Raw genomic sequence first — 14889 nt, forward strand, 5'->3', positions numbered from 1 at the left:
TTGTCTTTGTCGACTGCATAACCAGATATATAATCGACAGAGCTCGGCATTCAGTAATCACATATACCGAAGTATATATATAACGAGCATACCGGAACGTCACCCAACCCGCCACGCAACTTTTTACGAACATAACCAAACCACAAAACAGATCGAGCCCCTCAATATGTCTCAAAACCAGCAAGTCGCCTTGATAATAGGCGCATCACGTGGAATCGGGCGCCAAATCGCCATCGACCTAGCAAAGAACGGCTATGCTGGTACAGACCACATGCAAACCCACATATATCAACAAGACCATGAAAACTAACACCAAATATTAGTAATGCTATCCGCAAAAACCACATCGGATGCATCAACAGTGACCCCATTCCCACCGGACCCAAACTCATCACAGTCCACCATCAACACCGTAGAGCGGGAGATCCGCGAAGCGGGCGGACACGCATCAACGGTCGCCGTTGACGTGCGCGACGCGGCGCAGATCCAGCATGCCGTCGAGGAGACAGTGCGCATCTTCGGGAAGCTCGATGTGCTCGTGTACAACTCCGGCGCGATCTGGTGGTCTTCTGTTGAGAATACGCCTCTCAAGCGGTTTAAGCTTATGCAGCAGGTGAACCCTGAGGGACTTTATGCGACTGTTCAGGCTGCTTTGCCTTTCTTTGAAAAGGCAGGCTGGAAAGGACGAATTGTTGTTGTTTCGCCGCCTATCTATTCGAGGTTCTTTAGGGGGAAGACTGCTTATGCGATGGGTGAGTTTGTGTCTGATCTATGGGGGTTGGAGGCCGGGGGTTGGCATAGAGTGTGTTTGATTCTATGTGCTAATGTGTGATGTGATGTATGTAGGCAAAGTCGGAATGAGCGTCTTGGTCAAAGGCCTGGCCATGGACTTTGTGCGTCAAGGCCGAAATGAAATGGCGGTGACGAGTATCTGGCCTGCATCGGTATGTGTCATGGTCATGATTTTATCCTGAGCTGGAGTCTGCAGGATTGCTGACTGTATTATCTTCTAGTCGATTGTGTCAGCAGCTACAGAGCATAATAAGGGCTCCGATGCGTCTTACAAAAAGGATTTGAGAAAGCCGGTATGTCCATTGCCAGACATCTTATACTATGAACTTTCTTTGGTCTTTCAGTGCTGACATGCTGCAACAGACGATATTCTCAGATGCTGTTCTGGCCATGCTACGTGCCCCACACCAAGTAGTGAACGGCCTCCTGGATACAGATGAGGACTTCCTCCGGGAGAAATGTGGTGTCTCTGATTTTTCCCAATACTCTGTAATCCCAGGATCAACGCCGAGGCGGATTATGCCCGCCAAGTTCCCAGCACTGGAGGTTGCCGAACAAGACGATGAAGGGCAGCGAATGGATAGCACGAAGGTGCGGGCAAAGATATAGAGTTGATGAACGTCAGAGGTCAATTGAACTTGTCGTGCATTCAAACCCATAAATACATTTTGATATAGTACTTGGAAATTTGAGAATGTAAATAAACCATGCATGCATTAAACAGGGCCAATTAATGTTCTATAGAAGGATACACTACCAATGTAGGCAATGTTGAAAGAGGATGTAATGAACGAGCGGACAGCAATATATTACTCTCTGTAAACTCGCGAAAAAGAAAGGCAAGAAAGGAGAAAAAAACAAGAAAAAAAAAACAAGAAAAAAAAAACAAGACGCTCAATGCTAATCCAGCCGGAAAATGCAAACCCAAAAAACCAAAGAAAAAAACAGACTAGTCAATATTAGTAAATCGTCGAGGAAGAACCGCAACTCCAAGTTTCATTACCAACTAGGCCCTTGAACATAACCCCCCAGGGCGAGCCAATCAATATCTAGACACTTACACTCTACAAGAGAGTAGCAAAGCCGGCAACAAACCCACCAACAAAAACACAAAGCCCATATACATGACTCATATCAACCGAGGCCATGCGCGGAGCAGCACCAGTAGCTCCGTTGACAAGCGTATTAACAGGGGTCTCTGATGCAGTAGGGGTAGCAGCTTTGGCGGTAGTGGTAGTCACATTAACACGCTTGGGATCCTGCGCTCCACAGGGGTTCTTTACTCTGCAGTTATTCTGGCAAGTCGAGTTACCGTCGCATTTCAGAACGCATTGATTGTTGGTTTCCGTGCAGGTGTAGTAGGGGATTGTTTGGGAATATTCGCTGGCGTTAGGGGTTACGTTGTTGCTGCATAGGCAGTAGTAGAGTAGTGTGGCCTGAGGGTTTGAGGTTAGCTAAGACTTCCTTTTCCCTCAAAGTAATGCTAGGTGAAGGACTTACAGGTGAGCAAGTGTTTGATGTTGGTGTGCCCGAGGCTCCTGGTAGTTGTAGGCAGAGGATGGGACATGCGGATGTTTGGGAGTTACACCAGGCCTCTGAGGGAAGGATTGCATGTTAGTATGATGATTTTATATTGTCAGGGAGAGGATATAAGGTATTGACTAACCTCTGGTAGCATATGGAACTGATGAAGGGTCGAATTGGCTATTGACCAGAGTGGCAGCCGAAGCGAGGATGAACATGGTCATGGAGAGCATGGTGTCGGTTGAACCTGATGGTAATTCAAGATGAGATCAAAGATTGGCAGCGGGCAGCTACTATATTTTATTGTAAGCCTTTTTGTCGTCAAGAATGCCAGTGACAGTCTGATACACGCTCTAGAACCCAGATACAGAGATAGCGAGAGCTACCTAGGGTAGATGGAATGAAGGGGGAAAAGCTGTATTGGAACTAGGAAATGTTTCGAAACCTACTGAGCTTGAATGCCTAGATTCTTTCTAGAACAAGGCGAGGAAGAGAGGAGATATTGATGTTAGATGATGGTCTGAAGTCAATAGCAAGAGGCTGTTCTTTGACGATGTAAATATGTATAGGTACAAGTAGCTCGAGGAGAAAGAAAAAGTAGCCAGCAAGGGAGGAGTGGGGAGCTCATAAAGGAAAAAAAAGCAATCACAGGACTATACCTGCCTATGTATAGAATGGACTAGTTGGTTTGCATGGTGGCACACACTAGTGCCACCCTCGCGGTTTTACTGCAGCGAAAGTTTTTTAGTTTTTTTAGTTTTTCTTTTTTTGTAAGCCCAAGGTATTTGCTGCTAAGTAAGTTCAGAAGTGAGATCCATCGCTAAGTGAGGCGTGGATTTATTGAACGAAGGGTCCGCTATAGGGGCTTGCCCTTGAGATGTGTCGATCCGGGGATATCTCGATGATCCCAAGTGAAGCGACGTTTGTCCTTCCTAGGTGGACAGCTCACTGTGTCTCACATCTGTCATCCAGCCCCCGGTCTCCACTTCAAAGACATGACAGTCCTGTTCAAAGATAGGAAAGTGGCATGTCTCAGTCTGAGTTGAGAGAATTAAAGCTTAGAGGACGATCAAGCAACTAAGCAACGCTTACCATATTGGGATTAGTGCGCAGCTTGGCTTTAAGTAGTCCGATGATATTCTGAGAGGTTCAAGTTCGAGATCAAAAGCAGACAAGTTTGAAATACTCGTCGTATCTGAGATCTTAGGGAGTAAACACAATCGGAAAATGCCAATCAAAAGGGAATTGGATATCTCGCTGGCATCTCCATATCTGCCCAGCCTTAGATAAGCCACTAACCCCGAACCAGCCATAGCCCGTGACCGCCTGTTTGTCTCAAATCGACTCCAATTGAATTTCTTGATTAAGCCTAACACTTTATCTACACAATTTGCACTCACTATCTATCTTGCCCCCACACACTGTTTTCAAGGTTAGTCTGTCTCACCTCGGATCGTCTGTACGACTCCCCCGAAGTCCAACCCATCCTTGGGCCTCAACCCCGTCCAAAATAGCTCGATTCCCTCCAGCACTTTATACTTGCCACCCCGCATGATGGGGGGAAAGACCACCTCATCGGGGCCATCCCCGACCCCAGCCACACCGACACTCAAATGCATTGAACCTCGACATCAAAGCTAACAAAACACCGTTGCCACCAAACAGACCACCGACACCACTATCACTCACAGCATCTAATGGATGGAGCCAGCACCCGAGGAGGCCGGACCGGCATCTAAGCCACACCCCTCCTCCCCACACCTAGATAACCAACCCTTCCCCGCACGCCAACCTGACACCGATACCGATAATACCCATGACAACTCCACCGCGACAAACACCAACGACCAAAATGGCCAGCCCCAGAGCTCTGCATCCTCCACGTCCACAACATCCCGCCCCCTCTCCGCCGTAGTGCCCCCCTACTGGCGCCGGCACGAGCGCAATGCCTCGCACGCATCCCAGTCGTCACTGAGTGGCGCTGCACATATCACCCTGGAGGATCATACTGCTGACCCGAACTCGGAGACAAGTCGGGGGCTCTGGGCGAGTAGTGTTGCGATTGATGATCATGTTGTTGTGCGCGGTATGACTGGGGTTGGGTCGTATGTTGTGTGGAACTGTACAGTTCAGACACTTGATGTGAGTTTTGGATCCTGTGTGGTTGGGATGGTCCTCTAATCTTGGTGTTTGGTACAGGGCGGACCGATTGTTGTCCGGATGAGGTGTGTTGCTTATATTCCCTCTTTTGCATCTCTGTCCTGGGATGAGAGAATGTTCAGCTAATATTTGGATTTGCTCTAGATACTCCGAGTTCGATGACCTGCGTCAGCGGCTAGTTGATTCTTTCCCGCATGCGAGGAATGCATTGCCCGCACTGCCTCCGAAGAGTGTTATCTGTATGTTCCTGAGGCTTCTCTTCCATTTTATATTGACATCCAGATAACTAACAAAAGTTATCATGACAGATAAATTCCGACCTAAATTCCTGGAATCAAGGCGTGTGGGCTTGGAATATTTTCTCAAGTAAGTATCCTACCGCACCTCCATTGCCATGCTTTCATTGTCTAGGCCAATTACTAAGACCCTCTCAGCTGTGTTCTTTTAAACCCAGAGTTCTCGGGTTCCCCTATCGTCAAAGACTTCCTCTTCGGTCGCATGTCTTAATTGAATTATCTCGTCTTCATTCGGTGATGCGGGACAGGTTACATGGCTGGGCGTTTAGGAATCGCATTTTGCATTGTATTGTACATCATAATTCACACATCAAACTGATACTGGCACTGAAAACAAGCTCGAGTGCGAAGTCTTCCATTTCCACTGGAGAAGTCTCTTTCCTATTTACCAAGTGAGACTTTGCTACACAGGACATGGCTACCTAGCAAGCAAACACTGAATATAATGGAAATAGAGAATTACATATATAATCGAACAAGGAATTTTCGCAGAGAACCGAACAATGACGCCACTAAAGTACAAATATCCCAGCAAGAACACCAGGGCAAGCAAGTAAAAGAAAACGCCTTCAGCATGATGTAGTGTCCAGGACGGCTAGCATAGCAACAAAGGAACGAGAAATGCCTAAAGCACACAAGGCGCGTGTAATGCAAGGACCTCTTCCTCAAACTCTTTCTCCTTATCAGTCTGTTCCGTCGAACCTTCCTTCTTCCCACCAACCGACATAACAACCTCACCACCTGCCTTCAACTTCCGAGTCAACACAAAAGCCTCAACATCCGCCCGGAATATTTTCCACAAACTGATATTAGCCATATGGGTCATAGCGAGGACATGTCGGGGACTGGGTATGCCAGATGGGAAAATAAGATAAAGATCCGAATCCTGAGCTGGATCAGGACGGAATTTGTCATGGTACGCCTTCTTGCCACCGATGGGGAGACGATGGAATGCATGACCGTACAGGCCGCGTGTGAATTTGTTACAGGGCCATGGCATGCCGGTGACATCTTCGCTGGTGAGTGATTGGAGTGGCTCGACGCCGAGGCCGAGGTATGTGACACCAGCGCGTCGGAGGAGTGCCATTGCCATGATGAGGAGGAGATCGCTGATTCCATTCACGCTGTCTGGGGCTGCGATGCAAGGGTCGATATGGTATCCGCCGGAGCCGAGGCGTCGGAGACCGGCGAAACCGTTGATTGTTCCGTCTGGGGCGCGGGTGTATATGAATGTCATCAGGGCGGGGACAGCAAAGGGGTCGTAGACGGTAATGAAGGCTTGTGGGCTGGTGGAGGCATTGCGCTCAGCGCGCCAGGAATCGTAGATGGTGATTAGGTTAGTTTGTAGTTCTTGGTTGATGCCGTGCACGGCAGGGGCGTACACGCCCATGGTGATGCCGCCTTTATTTTTGTTTATGAGCTGACGGCTCTTGGTCAAGATTCGTTTCCCGCTGTTCTCAAGGATGACTTCGTTTGTCTGGGGGTTGAGTACGCGTTCTGTGGCGAAACGGATGGTTGTCCATCCGTTTGGTTTGGCGTGGTCGTTGAGAAATGACTCGCTGGCGCCCATAAACGCTATGCTCAAGTGATGTCGTTGACGGTACGCTGCAAATTCTGACAGGAGTTCGGGGATTTCATCTTTGTTGCATAATGGATCTCCGCCGATGACAAGCACTCCGTTCTGGGGCTTAAATGACAATGCTCCTGTTCTTGCTTTGTTCACGAAGAATCGGTAGCTGTGATCGAGAATTCCCATGTGCGCCACTCTGCCATGTAGTGCAGCTATCTCTTGGATAGCTGTGATTGTTTCGAAATCGTCCAGTCCGTAGACCCCATCTTGGTCTCGGCTTTCTGCTTTCGCATTGAAACAATCACTGTTTTGGTTGAGGACATCGACCTTCGCTGATATTCGCAAGGGAGAGACTGAGCGTTCCCGACTGTTCACACTAGTCGCCGGGCTGGAATGGGATGTTGTATGGAAGGTTGCTGAACTCGAACAGGAAGAGGCTGCGGGACGTGCTGTGATGTTGTTGCGTAAGTGGTCAATAAGTGGAAGTGACGAGGCAACAATGTTGTCATCATCATCGATGCAGTTGGGCGTCTCATAGAGCAACTGGTCAACAAGGACATCTCCTATCTCGTCCACAAATAAAGTCTTTTTCTGTTTGATTTCGATGGGAGCCGGAGCACCCCCCTTTCGTGCGCGGCGCGATCTCTTCTTCTTGGTCATTGTGGTTTCCTCGTGGGATTCTGTAGGTGTGGTCATGATGATGACACGGACACTTTGGGCGTCGGAGACTTAGGCTGAGAATGGAAGAGCAGAATGGTAAACGAGAATCGAAGACAGTACGAAGCGTAAACAAACCAAATTGAGTGTCAACGATCAGAGATTGGGGAAGTCAAAAACGGCGAGAGCCATTCCAGTTTTACACTGCACTTGCCCCGTACATCTAGTAAGCAGTAGGTACGCCCGTGGATCTACAAGGGTCTCACTAGGCAGAGGCATTTTCCAGGGTCCATAGGCTCCAGTGTTACCATAGCAGACCCTCTACCTAAGTAGGGGTATAGATGAAGTTCACCAATCACAGCCCACGAATGCCGTAATCTACCGGTACCAGTCTTTGGTACCAGCCTTGTGGATCCCTGGTTTGACCTATCAGAGAAAGGGCTTGACGCGACGAAAAAGCTTGGATGAAATGTGAAGAAAACATAATGCTCGAATTAAAGATATTGGAGTATTGTTCCTGAGGTCTGAAATTTTGAGGGTTGGGATCTCTTTTCGCTGCCTGCACGACTTGACCGTGAACAATAAATGCACGTGGGTTTCATCTCTTATGTGCCCGCAATGTATCCGTTTTGGCCTTCACTGAAGCCTCGTCATGTGGAAGAAAGGCCTCTTCTCCATCGGCGCGATGGAACGTTCCACTCCAACGCAAGACCGTAGGACACCTGCCGCTATTCGGATAAATCACTGCCATAGAAATCAAGAAGCTGTTTGAAACCTGGGGCCCCAGACCTCTATTTCAATTCATGTGCGATCAAATATGCGCGGGGACTGCGGCCGTATTGTTCAATATCATGATATGCACTTGTTCTATGTATAGCCTATCGCATGTTTTATTTTAAATTTTAAATTTTTTCAAAGTATTATGTAAAGGGGTATGTATAACTACGCGTAATTCGTCAATCGATTAATACAGTTCTTGTTCTCGTATAGATCTAGTAAACAAAATCATACGTTTTACTAGAACCTCGGAATCGAGGGCCGAACAGGGGCTCCGCGGGCCCCGCGGGCCCCGCGGACCTGTTGCCTACCATTTATAACTACCCGCAGACTAGTGGCCCTAGGTAAAACTTTACCCTGGGAGCCTAGCGCCCCGCACCCGAGCCCTCAATCTTTTCCCAGTGATATAAATAGGCTTAAATTCCCTAGCGCACTTCCTCAGCTATACGGGTTGGTACGCTCTTGGTCTAATTTATACCTACGATAAACCGAAGACAATGATCCAAAGAGAAGGACTACGGACTCCAATTCTTTTATATATCTTCTTTCTTTCAAAACGTGACCAGGAATAACAAACGCACGCGGCTCTCACCTCTGATATGCCCTCGTCTTATTTGTGTCATATTAGGCATGGAAATTGCCATGCAAAACAAAAAGCTTCTTCTTGATCCCCTCTTTAAACCGGTGAAGCTATCTCACAGGAGATATAAGGTCGGGCCATCAGGAAACGACTACCACGTTTATATATCAATCTCCCTTAGGCCAGGAGTAACAGGGTGTGTCCCTCACTCGGTTAGTAGGAATTAGCTGTCTTCTCTTGTATCAACGTATCTCACTGAATACACTTAGCTCGCTAACCAACATACAAACATTCTAGCTTAGCTAAGCGTCCTTAGCTGAATTACGGAATTATCAAGAATATACAATACAGAAATAATTTCATGGACAAAGAAAAGAGACTGGTATCGTCAAGGTCAAGGGCGCTTGAAATGGGCCATACATAAAAGCGCAACGCAGATCTTGATCAGCACAAGCATTCAATGTCGAAATCACAAAAGATCATCTCAGAACATGGGGAACATGAGGAACTGGGCAGAGAAAGACAGAATAAGACAGAGCAGGCAACTAATCATACACAGTACTGCGTCCATTGGCAGCAGTACCATCGTCATCACCTTCGCCATCATTCTTATCCTCATCGCTCATCGCCAGAAGATCACTGAAGTTCATAAGTTCGGTAAGTTCAGTGAGCTCGCTGGAAGAGTCAGTGTGGTATTCGTCGGTATTGATGTGTCTCAGATCCGCCAAGAGCTCCCTCTGCTGCCTCAACATGTTGTTGGCTAAGTTAAGGATCCGGGCCGTGTGCTCAATGCAATACTGCATGTCTTCGGTTTGACGCTCGGTGCGCACGCCTAGCATGGAATCCTATGTTGTTTAATTAGCATACCAGGTTCCCGAGGGAGAGACTTTAAGGACTGACAATGTGATCGATCCAGACTTGTCCGAGCAGGGGGTGGGGAGCCTCTGGCAGGTAGGGTGGATGACGGTTCACTGTGCGGGAGACAATGCAGTCACGATGGTGACGGGTACGTGACGAGCTGCTTCCTTCTCCATTGCCTGGCGCGGCGGCCTGGGGACGGGCAAGCTGGACGGCCTCACGCGTGTTCTCGCGTGTGTGTTCGGCGACATCTTCGATAGTCTCAACAGTGGGCAGCTCGTCGGTAGGCGTAGTCGCGGGCGCAGCAGCAGCTACAACGACGGCAGCCAGCGTCTCCGGGGGAGTGACGTGGGGGTTTTCATCCTCGCTTTCTTTGTCCCCATTAGTGGGCGTTGGTCGAAGAGAGGATCCTTTCTGGTGTAGCCGAATATTCCAAGTTAGAGCCGGATTGTGTGCTTACTAATTTCTCGCTGGCCATTGCCGCTAGGCTCAGAAGCCACACGGTTAGAAGCCATGATGGTACATATGGAGTGCAGGAGAAACCAGGGTTCGCAAAACGATGGACGAGGGTGACAACAAAACAACGACGTAAAAAATACAGAGACCTGATCAAATGAGGTAAGCGCCGCGACGCGCGGGACAAGCCCTAATGGATGGTGTATCGTACCTTTTGTCCGATATTTACAGAACTTGAATACTTCACGATCGCTGTCGCAAGCCAATGCACATCTATCTTTCTTCTTTTGATCCTATACTTCTGATTGGTGGGTGACTGTACACGCCAGTCCTAAAGTGGCTAGCGTATATATGCATGCGCTAATCCCATTTAGGGAATTGACGTCCCGCATCAACATGTCTGCCCACTTACGCGTGTCTTACATCTCTTTTTTCGAACATTCACCTTCAATTTCGCCTTCACTTTCACTATTTATATTCCTGTATTTTTACAATAAAACACAACATGATCACAAATCGCCCCGCTACTCTGGCCGATATCCCACAAGTTCGGGATATCAACCACTGGTACATTGTTAACAGCTGTTCCACTTTTGCGACTACCCCACCACCGATATCCCACTATGAGGATATCCTGCGGGATCTGATGAGAAGAAACCTCCCATTTTATGTCATTGTGTCTGACACGCGGAAGACACCAGACGGAGCAGATTTGATTCTTGGCTACGCTTACTTGTCTCCGTTCCGTGGTCATTTGCTGTCATATGCACCGACCGTTGAGCTGTCCATCTTCATGCGCTATGACCAGCAGCAATATGGCTATGGAACAATTATTCTTAGAAAGCTGTTGCGTCTGGTGCAGGAGGGTGAAGTTGAACACCGCTGCGAGGAAAGAGTGGGCGATATTCCACGGATTGGATTTGGTAGCTCCATGGGTGTCATGAAGACTTCTCTTGTTCGGAATATCATTGCAATCATACCTTACGACACTGAGGCTCCAGCTGATGGAGAGAGGCTGAGGCAATGGTGCATGAAATGGGGATTCATTGAGAAAGGGCAATTGGAGAACGTTGGGAGAAAGATGGGTCATTGGTGAGTCGATTATTATATGGTAGGACTGATAGACATTTCCAGCTGATAGAGTTTTCCTAGGATTGATACTGTCTATCTTCAATGGACAATGCCAGAGGAAATGGATATTCAGTGACTTGGAAGTCAGCGAGCATTATCTAGGGCAATGGACAAAAAAGCAACTTGAGCACAGATGAAACTGGGGATTCATATTCAAGGACTAGGCTAGTGGGTTTTCCCAGGTATCACAAATGAATGGCCCATGGCTCACGTAGCCCCCCGCGCCCCGCATACCGGCTCAACATCGCCATGGTACTCCCTGTTCCCCGTCCCTTCCCCCAACCATGAGGGCATTCAATGGTACCAACGCTGTGAGGTGAAAGTGAGAAGTTAGTAAACACCCATGCATTGAGAAGAGAAAGGAACCTACCAATCTCCATCCTGAAAGGATGATTAGGTGCGCTTCTTTAGAGCGTCAAGGATGCCAGTGAGATGGCCATGGAACTGCTTGCAACTTGTATCGCCAGTCCTGATCTGGTAGTCGATGAAGTTGTACAAGTCCGGAATCTCTTCCTTGACTTCACCAAGCACCATCTTAGTAACTGCGTACCAGTTGAGATTGGGGTTGAATTGGGCGCAGAACATAGCGTGCGCGCCCCAGGCAGAAATGTAGTCGTGAAGGGTGTGGAATTGGTGTCGTGTCATAGACCAAAGCTTGTTGAACTCCGCGCGTCTGATAGTATCTTCCTCGGTCAACTGTAAGTGCCCAATACAGTGGTACATTTCGTCAGCGAACTGAAGGCGAGGGTAGACCGAGTGAATAACAGCGGCGTTCCTTTCTGCCACATTACATACCAACCAATGACCGATGAAGCGGGACCATTTCAACCAGTTCTCATAGTGGAGGTGCTGGGGGGTGGGACGCTGGATTCCATGGCTAATGACAGCCAAGAGATTGAGGTTTGCAAGGGCGAGCTGAACCTCATGCAACCAGTGCTTAAAGCCCCAGACACTGGAAGGGTCGTTGCGGGTAGCGATCCGGATGGGTTGGAAAGGTGGCAGGTCATCTGCCTGAGTTGGAGTTGGGGTGAACATCGTGTTGATGGATAGGGCTGAAGACATGATGGAGAAGAATGATGGGATTTGAACGAAAGTGTGGTTGATGAGGATGGAAGGAAATATACAAAGAAAGAAAGACAGAGAGAGAGAGAGAGAGAGAGAGAGATAGAGAGGGGTTATGGATGGAATTCTGGCTGTAGGAGGTGCGAAGCGAGGCTTTATAAGACGGACCAGGGCGAGACATGTTACAGTCACAGCATCAATTGTCGGATTTCCCATCGCCGATAACAACGGTATCACACGTTCCTTCTTCCCTGGCTCGTTGGACAGTTGCGGAATATCTCTTTCCGGCAATAAGCCACCAAGCAAGTTCAATACTCAGGAATCCCCCCACAACAACACAGGTATAGTTCATGTTCGATACTAGGTGATGATTAGCACAATACTTATGCGAACCCCAGGGGAATTATCTGACGTTGCAACACATACCAGTTACAGGCATCTGGTAGGGGAACGAGAAAAAGATGATGGCGAACAGCAGCCAAGCCACAGAGATGATGTTCACTGTCATGCCTATTGTCTGGCCCATGAAGAACGGGCCACGGTGCATGGTCCGACGGAATAAAAGGATATTTGTCAGAATAGGCACAAGGTAAGCCAGGTTGTTGATTGTCCTATATGCATGTCAGTTCTAACCTTTTTCACACTGCTTCGTAGTACCCAGCACACATACACAGCGGAGCTCATCATTGAATTGAAAGCTGTGGTCGATCCCAAATATATGCAGCCAAGAAGGGCGATAACGACGGCAACGCAGAGCTGCGCGTTAAACGGAGAGCCCAATTTAGGGTTGACGCGCGCCCATATCTTTGACAAGGGCAAACCCTCATCGCGGGCAAAGGCCCAGAATACGCGTCCGGTGCCTATCGAAGTCAGAAGGAGGCCCATTATCGATAACAAATGAGCAATACTCACTCAACTGCGAACCGATGACACAAGGCCCCAGGGCAATCCATACCATGAACACCAGGCCGAATGCTCCACCTCTTGTAGAGGTTGCCTGCCAAAAGAGTTCGGCGAGAGGAAGTCCAGTATGTGTGTCAGCCAAGCTGCCATAGTTCTGAACTGAAAACATGAGGCTGAGAAGATATGATAGGCCGGTAACAAAGGCAATTGATAGGGTTATGGCTGTTGATGCATACAGTTAGCCTTGACTTCCAATGCAAGCAACAATATGACCGAACGAACCTAGACCCAAGGGAGCATTTCTTCCCGGCTATGAACCATTGGTTAGTACAATGGACACGATTCTTTGTCTATGATCCGTCTCAACTTACATTGGGCATTTCCTCTGTGATGTGCTATATGGTATTGTCAGTGTCTGCGTTCGCCTGTACACCTTGGCAATGGGTATAACTGACCGAGATTCCATCCAGACCTCCAAGTGAGTACATTGGATTTACAAGGCCTGTGATGAAGCAGATAACATTGTTGTCCCAGCCCGTTTCGTTAATCCAGGTACGAAACACAAATTTGCTGTCATTATGAAGCGGCGCTTTGGCGGCGACGACAACCATGGTAATAAACCAGGCCAATTGAAGGTAGACCACTAACAGTCATTAGTTATGGAACCATACAGGAAGAAGAGCCAACCCACATGAGAACTTGTTGATTGTGGGAATAAATCGATTGCCGAACATGACAACACCCGCAGTGATGATATTAAGGATCTGATATGCGACAAAAGTCATCCATGGTTGAACCACCAGGCCATCATGGTAAAGAGCAATCAGCGCCATGGCTGTTGTGGCATAGATCAAATTGGTTGATGCAGTTGTAAAGATCCCTAGGCTTCATTAGCTGCACGCCAAGACTTCTGATGTCGGGCCAACTCACATCCAAATACAGTGCACCAGCCTGTGGCAAAGCTGAGGAGACTGTTGTATCGCTTGGGAGCAATGGCAGCAATCCAATGGTACATTCCTCCTTCTGTCGGATAGGCTGATACAAATTCTGCGAGTGAAGCGCCGACGAAGGACTGAAGGATGAAAACGAGGATGAAGCCATATATAACTGAAGCCTGGTTATTTGCTGGCTTCTTTGCGATTCATATGGAATGGAAACTCACGGGCACCAGGTCCACCTGCATTAATTGCAGTGATTAAGCCCAAGCCGAGGCCTATCATCATGTAAGTTGGGTATTCATCGATTGAATGAACCGAACTGACCTGTCCACGAAATAGTACAATTCGCCGCCAGCCCGATCAAACTCCAAAGAGAGAAATGTCGGTCCAATTCCTGTTTATGCCCTGTGCCACGGTTAATACCATATCTCCCAAGATCATGAAATCGAAAACTTGCCCATCTGGGCCAACCGAAGCTCATCCTCATTCTGAACCTGGATAAGCGCGGTCCCTTTGGCATCTCCAACACCCCCGACCGGCGCAGAGGCAGATATAATCTCAGGTCCGCTCATAATGGACTCGGAGTCGTGTATCGCTCACGGTAACAGGTGAGTGTCAACGAAAAGAAAGGAAAAAGAAGGGATTCACGCGGATAATAAATCCCGCGTAATGCCTTGATTAAGTACGATCATGTTACCTCCGCGTGATGATCCTCTAGCTCTTATCGCGACGCGGGAAAACTGAAGAAATCACCGGGTTCACCGACATGATAGCCGGGAAAGGCGACGTATGAGCGTGTCGAATTACGCCAAGACGCGGCGCGCCCCGCCGGGGATCAGGAGCTTTGCCGGTGGAAAACGTGGGGATAGCGGGAATCTGCTTGCATCCCTGATGTATGCACAGGCAGTTGCAACCCCATTATGCATGGGGAGGAATAAGCTTGCGCTAAAACTTCTGAGGTGACATGCTGGCTTGGATGGATGGGTTGATGCATGAGAGGGATTGGGGATGATACAGTATTTGGGTGGGGGAGAGAAACATAATTGACGACTAATCATGAGCCCACGCAGGTCACCCAAGAAGGTTAGGGAACGACATCTATGAGGAATACGCGCGCTTAACGACATAATCCATAAGCGACGGCGTCATCTAAAAGAGTACCGCCGCTCCCCATGCCCTAAATCG

The 14889-nt window shown here is 48.4% G+C and overlaps 8 protein-coding genes across 8 annotated transcripts; 3 read left to right on the plus strand and 5 right to left on the minus strand.

The window, feature by feature from the left end:
* Positions 1-166: 166 nt before the first annotated feature.
* N7537_010054 (uncharacterized protein) lies at positions 167-1401 on the plus strand (the record flags this gene model as incomplete). The annotated part of the gene is made up of 5 exons (XM_056901108.1): positions 167-260; positions 324-752; positions 847-944; positions 1014-1085; positions 1156-1401. 5 exons carry the CDS (start codon positions 167-169, stop codon positions 1399-1401), a joined length of 939 nt encoding a protein of 312 aa, XP_056749776.1.
* Positions 1402-1856: 455 nt separating this feature from the next.
* Positions 1857-2549, minus strand: N7537_010055 (uncharacterized protein; the record flags this gene model as incomplete). The annotated part of the gene is made up of 3 exons (XM_056901109.1): positions 1857-2228; positions 2293-2387; positions 2459-2549. 3 exons carry the CDS (start codon positions 2547-2549, stop codon positions 1857-1859), a joined length of 558 nt encoding a protein of 185 aa, XP_056749777.1.
* Positions 2550-4017: 1468 nt separating this feature from the next.
* On the plus strand, positions 4018-4983 carry N7537_010056 (PX domain-containing protein YPT35; the record flags this gene model as incomplete). The annotated part of the gene is made up of 5 exons (XM_056901110.1): positions 4018-4458; positions 4516-4541; positions 4621-4715; positions 4785-4842; positions 4911-4983. 5 exons carry the CDS (start codon positions 4018-4020, stop codon positions 4981-4983), a joined length of 693 nt encoding a protein of 230 aa, XP_056749778.1.
* Positions 4984-5397: 414 nt separating this feature from the next.
* Positions 5398-7038, minus strand: ergS (the record flags this gene model as incomplete). The annotated part of the gene is made up of 1 exon (XM_056901111.1): positions 5398-7038. The coding sequence occupies one exon, from the start codon at positions 7036-7038 to the stop codon at positions 5398-5400; it is 1641 nt and encodes a 546-aa protein (XP_056749779.1).
* A 1863-nt stretch (positions 7039-8901) lies between these two features.
* N7537_010058 (uncharacterized protein) lies at positions 8902-9729 on the minus strand (the record flags this gene model as incomplete). Its single annotated transcript, XM_056901112.1, has 3 exons — positions 8902-9201; positions 9257-9624; positions 9675-9729. The coding sequence occupies 3 exons, from the start codon at positions 9727-9729 to the stop codon at positions 8902-8904; spliced, it is 723 nt and encodes a 240-aa protein (XP_056749780.1).
* A 446-nt stretch (positions 9730-10175) lies between these two features.
* N7537_010059 (GNAT family N-acetyltransferase) lies at positions 10176-10877 on the plus strand (the record flags this gene model as incomplete). Its single annotated transcript, XM_056901113.1, has 2 exons — positions 10176-10762; positions 10823-10877. The coding sequence occupies 2 exons, from the start codon at positions 10176-10178 to the stop codon at positions 10875-10877; spliced, it is 642 nt and encodes a 213-aa protein (XP_056749781.1).
* Positions 10878-11194: 317 nt separating this feature from the next.
* Positions 11195-11863, minus strand: N7537_010060 (uncharacterized protein; the record flags this gene model as incomplete). Its single annotated transcript, XM_056901114.1, has 1 exon — positions 11195-11863. One exon carries the CDS (start codon positions 11861-11863, stop codon positions 11195-11197), a length of 669 nt encoding a protein of 222 aa, XP_056749782.1.
* A 196-nt stretch (positions 11864-12059) lies between these two features.
* Positions 12060-14276, minus strand: N7537_010061 (uncharacterized protein; the record flags this gene model as incomplete). The annotated part of the gene is made up of 12 exons (XM_056901115.1): positions 12060-12223; positions 12290-12474; positions 12534-12723; positions 12776-12988; positions 13049-13076; positions 13138-13161; positions 13222-13409; positions 13458-13646; positions 13697-13873; positions 13929-13979; positions 14029-14132; positions 14176-14276. 12 exons carry the CDS (start codon positions 14274-14276, stop codon positions 12060-12062), a joined length of 1614 nt encoding a protein of 537 aa, XP_056749783.1.
* Positions 14277-14889: the final 613 nt, after the last annotated feature.

The sequence above is a fragment of the Penicillium hordei genome, assembly GCF_028827395.1.
Source record: "Penicillium hordei strain IBT 12815 chromosome Unknown utg000005l_segment0_segment0, whole genome shotgun sequence".
Classification (NCBI taxonomy): Eukaryota; Fungi; Ascomycota; class Eurotiomycetes; order Eurotiales; family Aspergillaceae; genus Penicillium; species Penicillium hordei.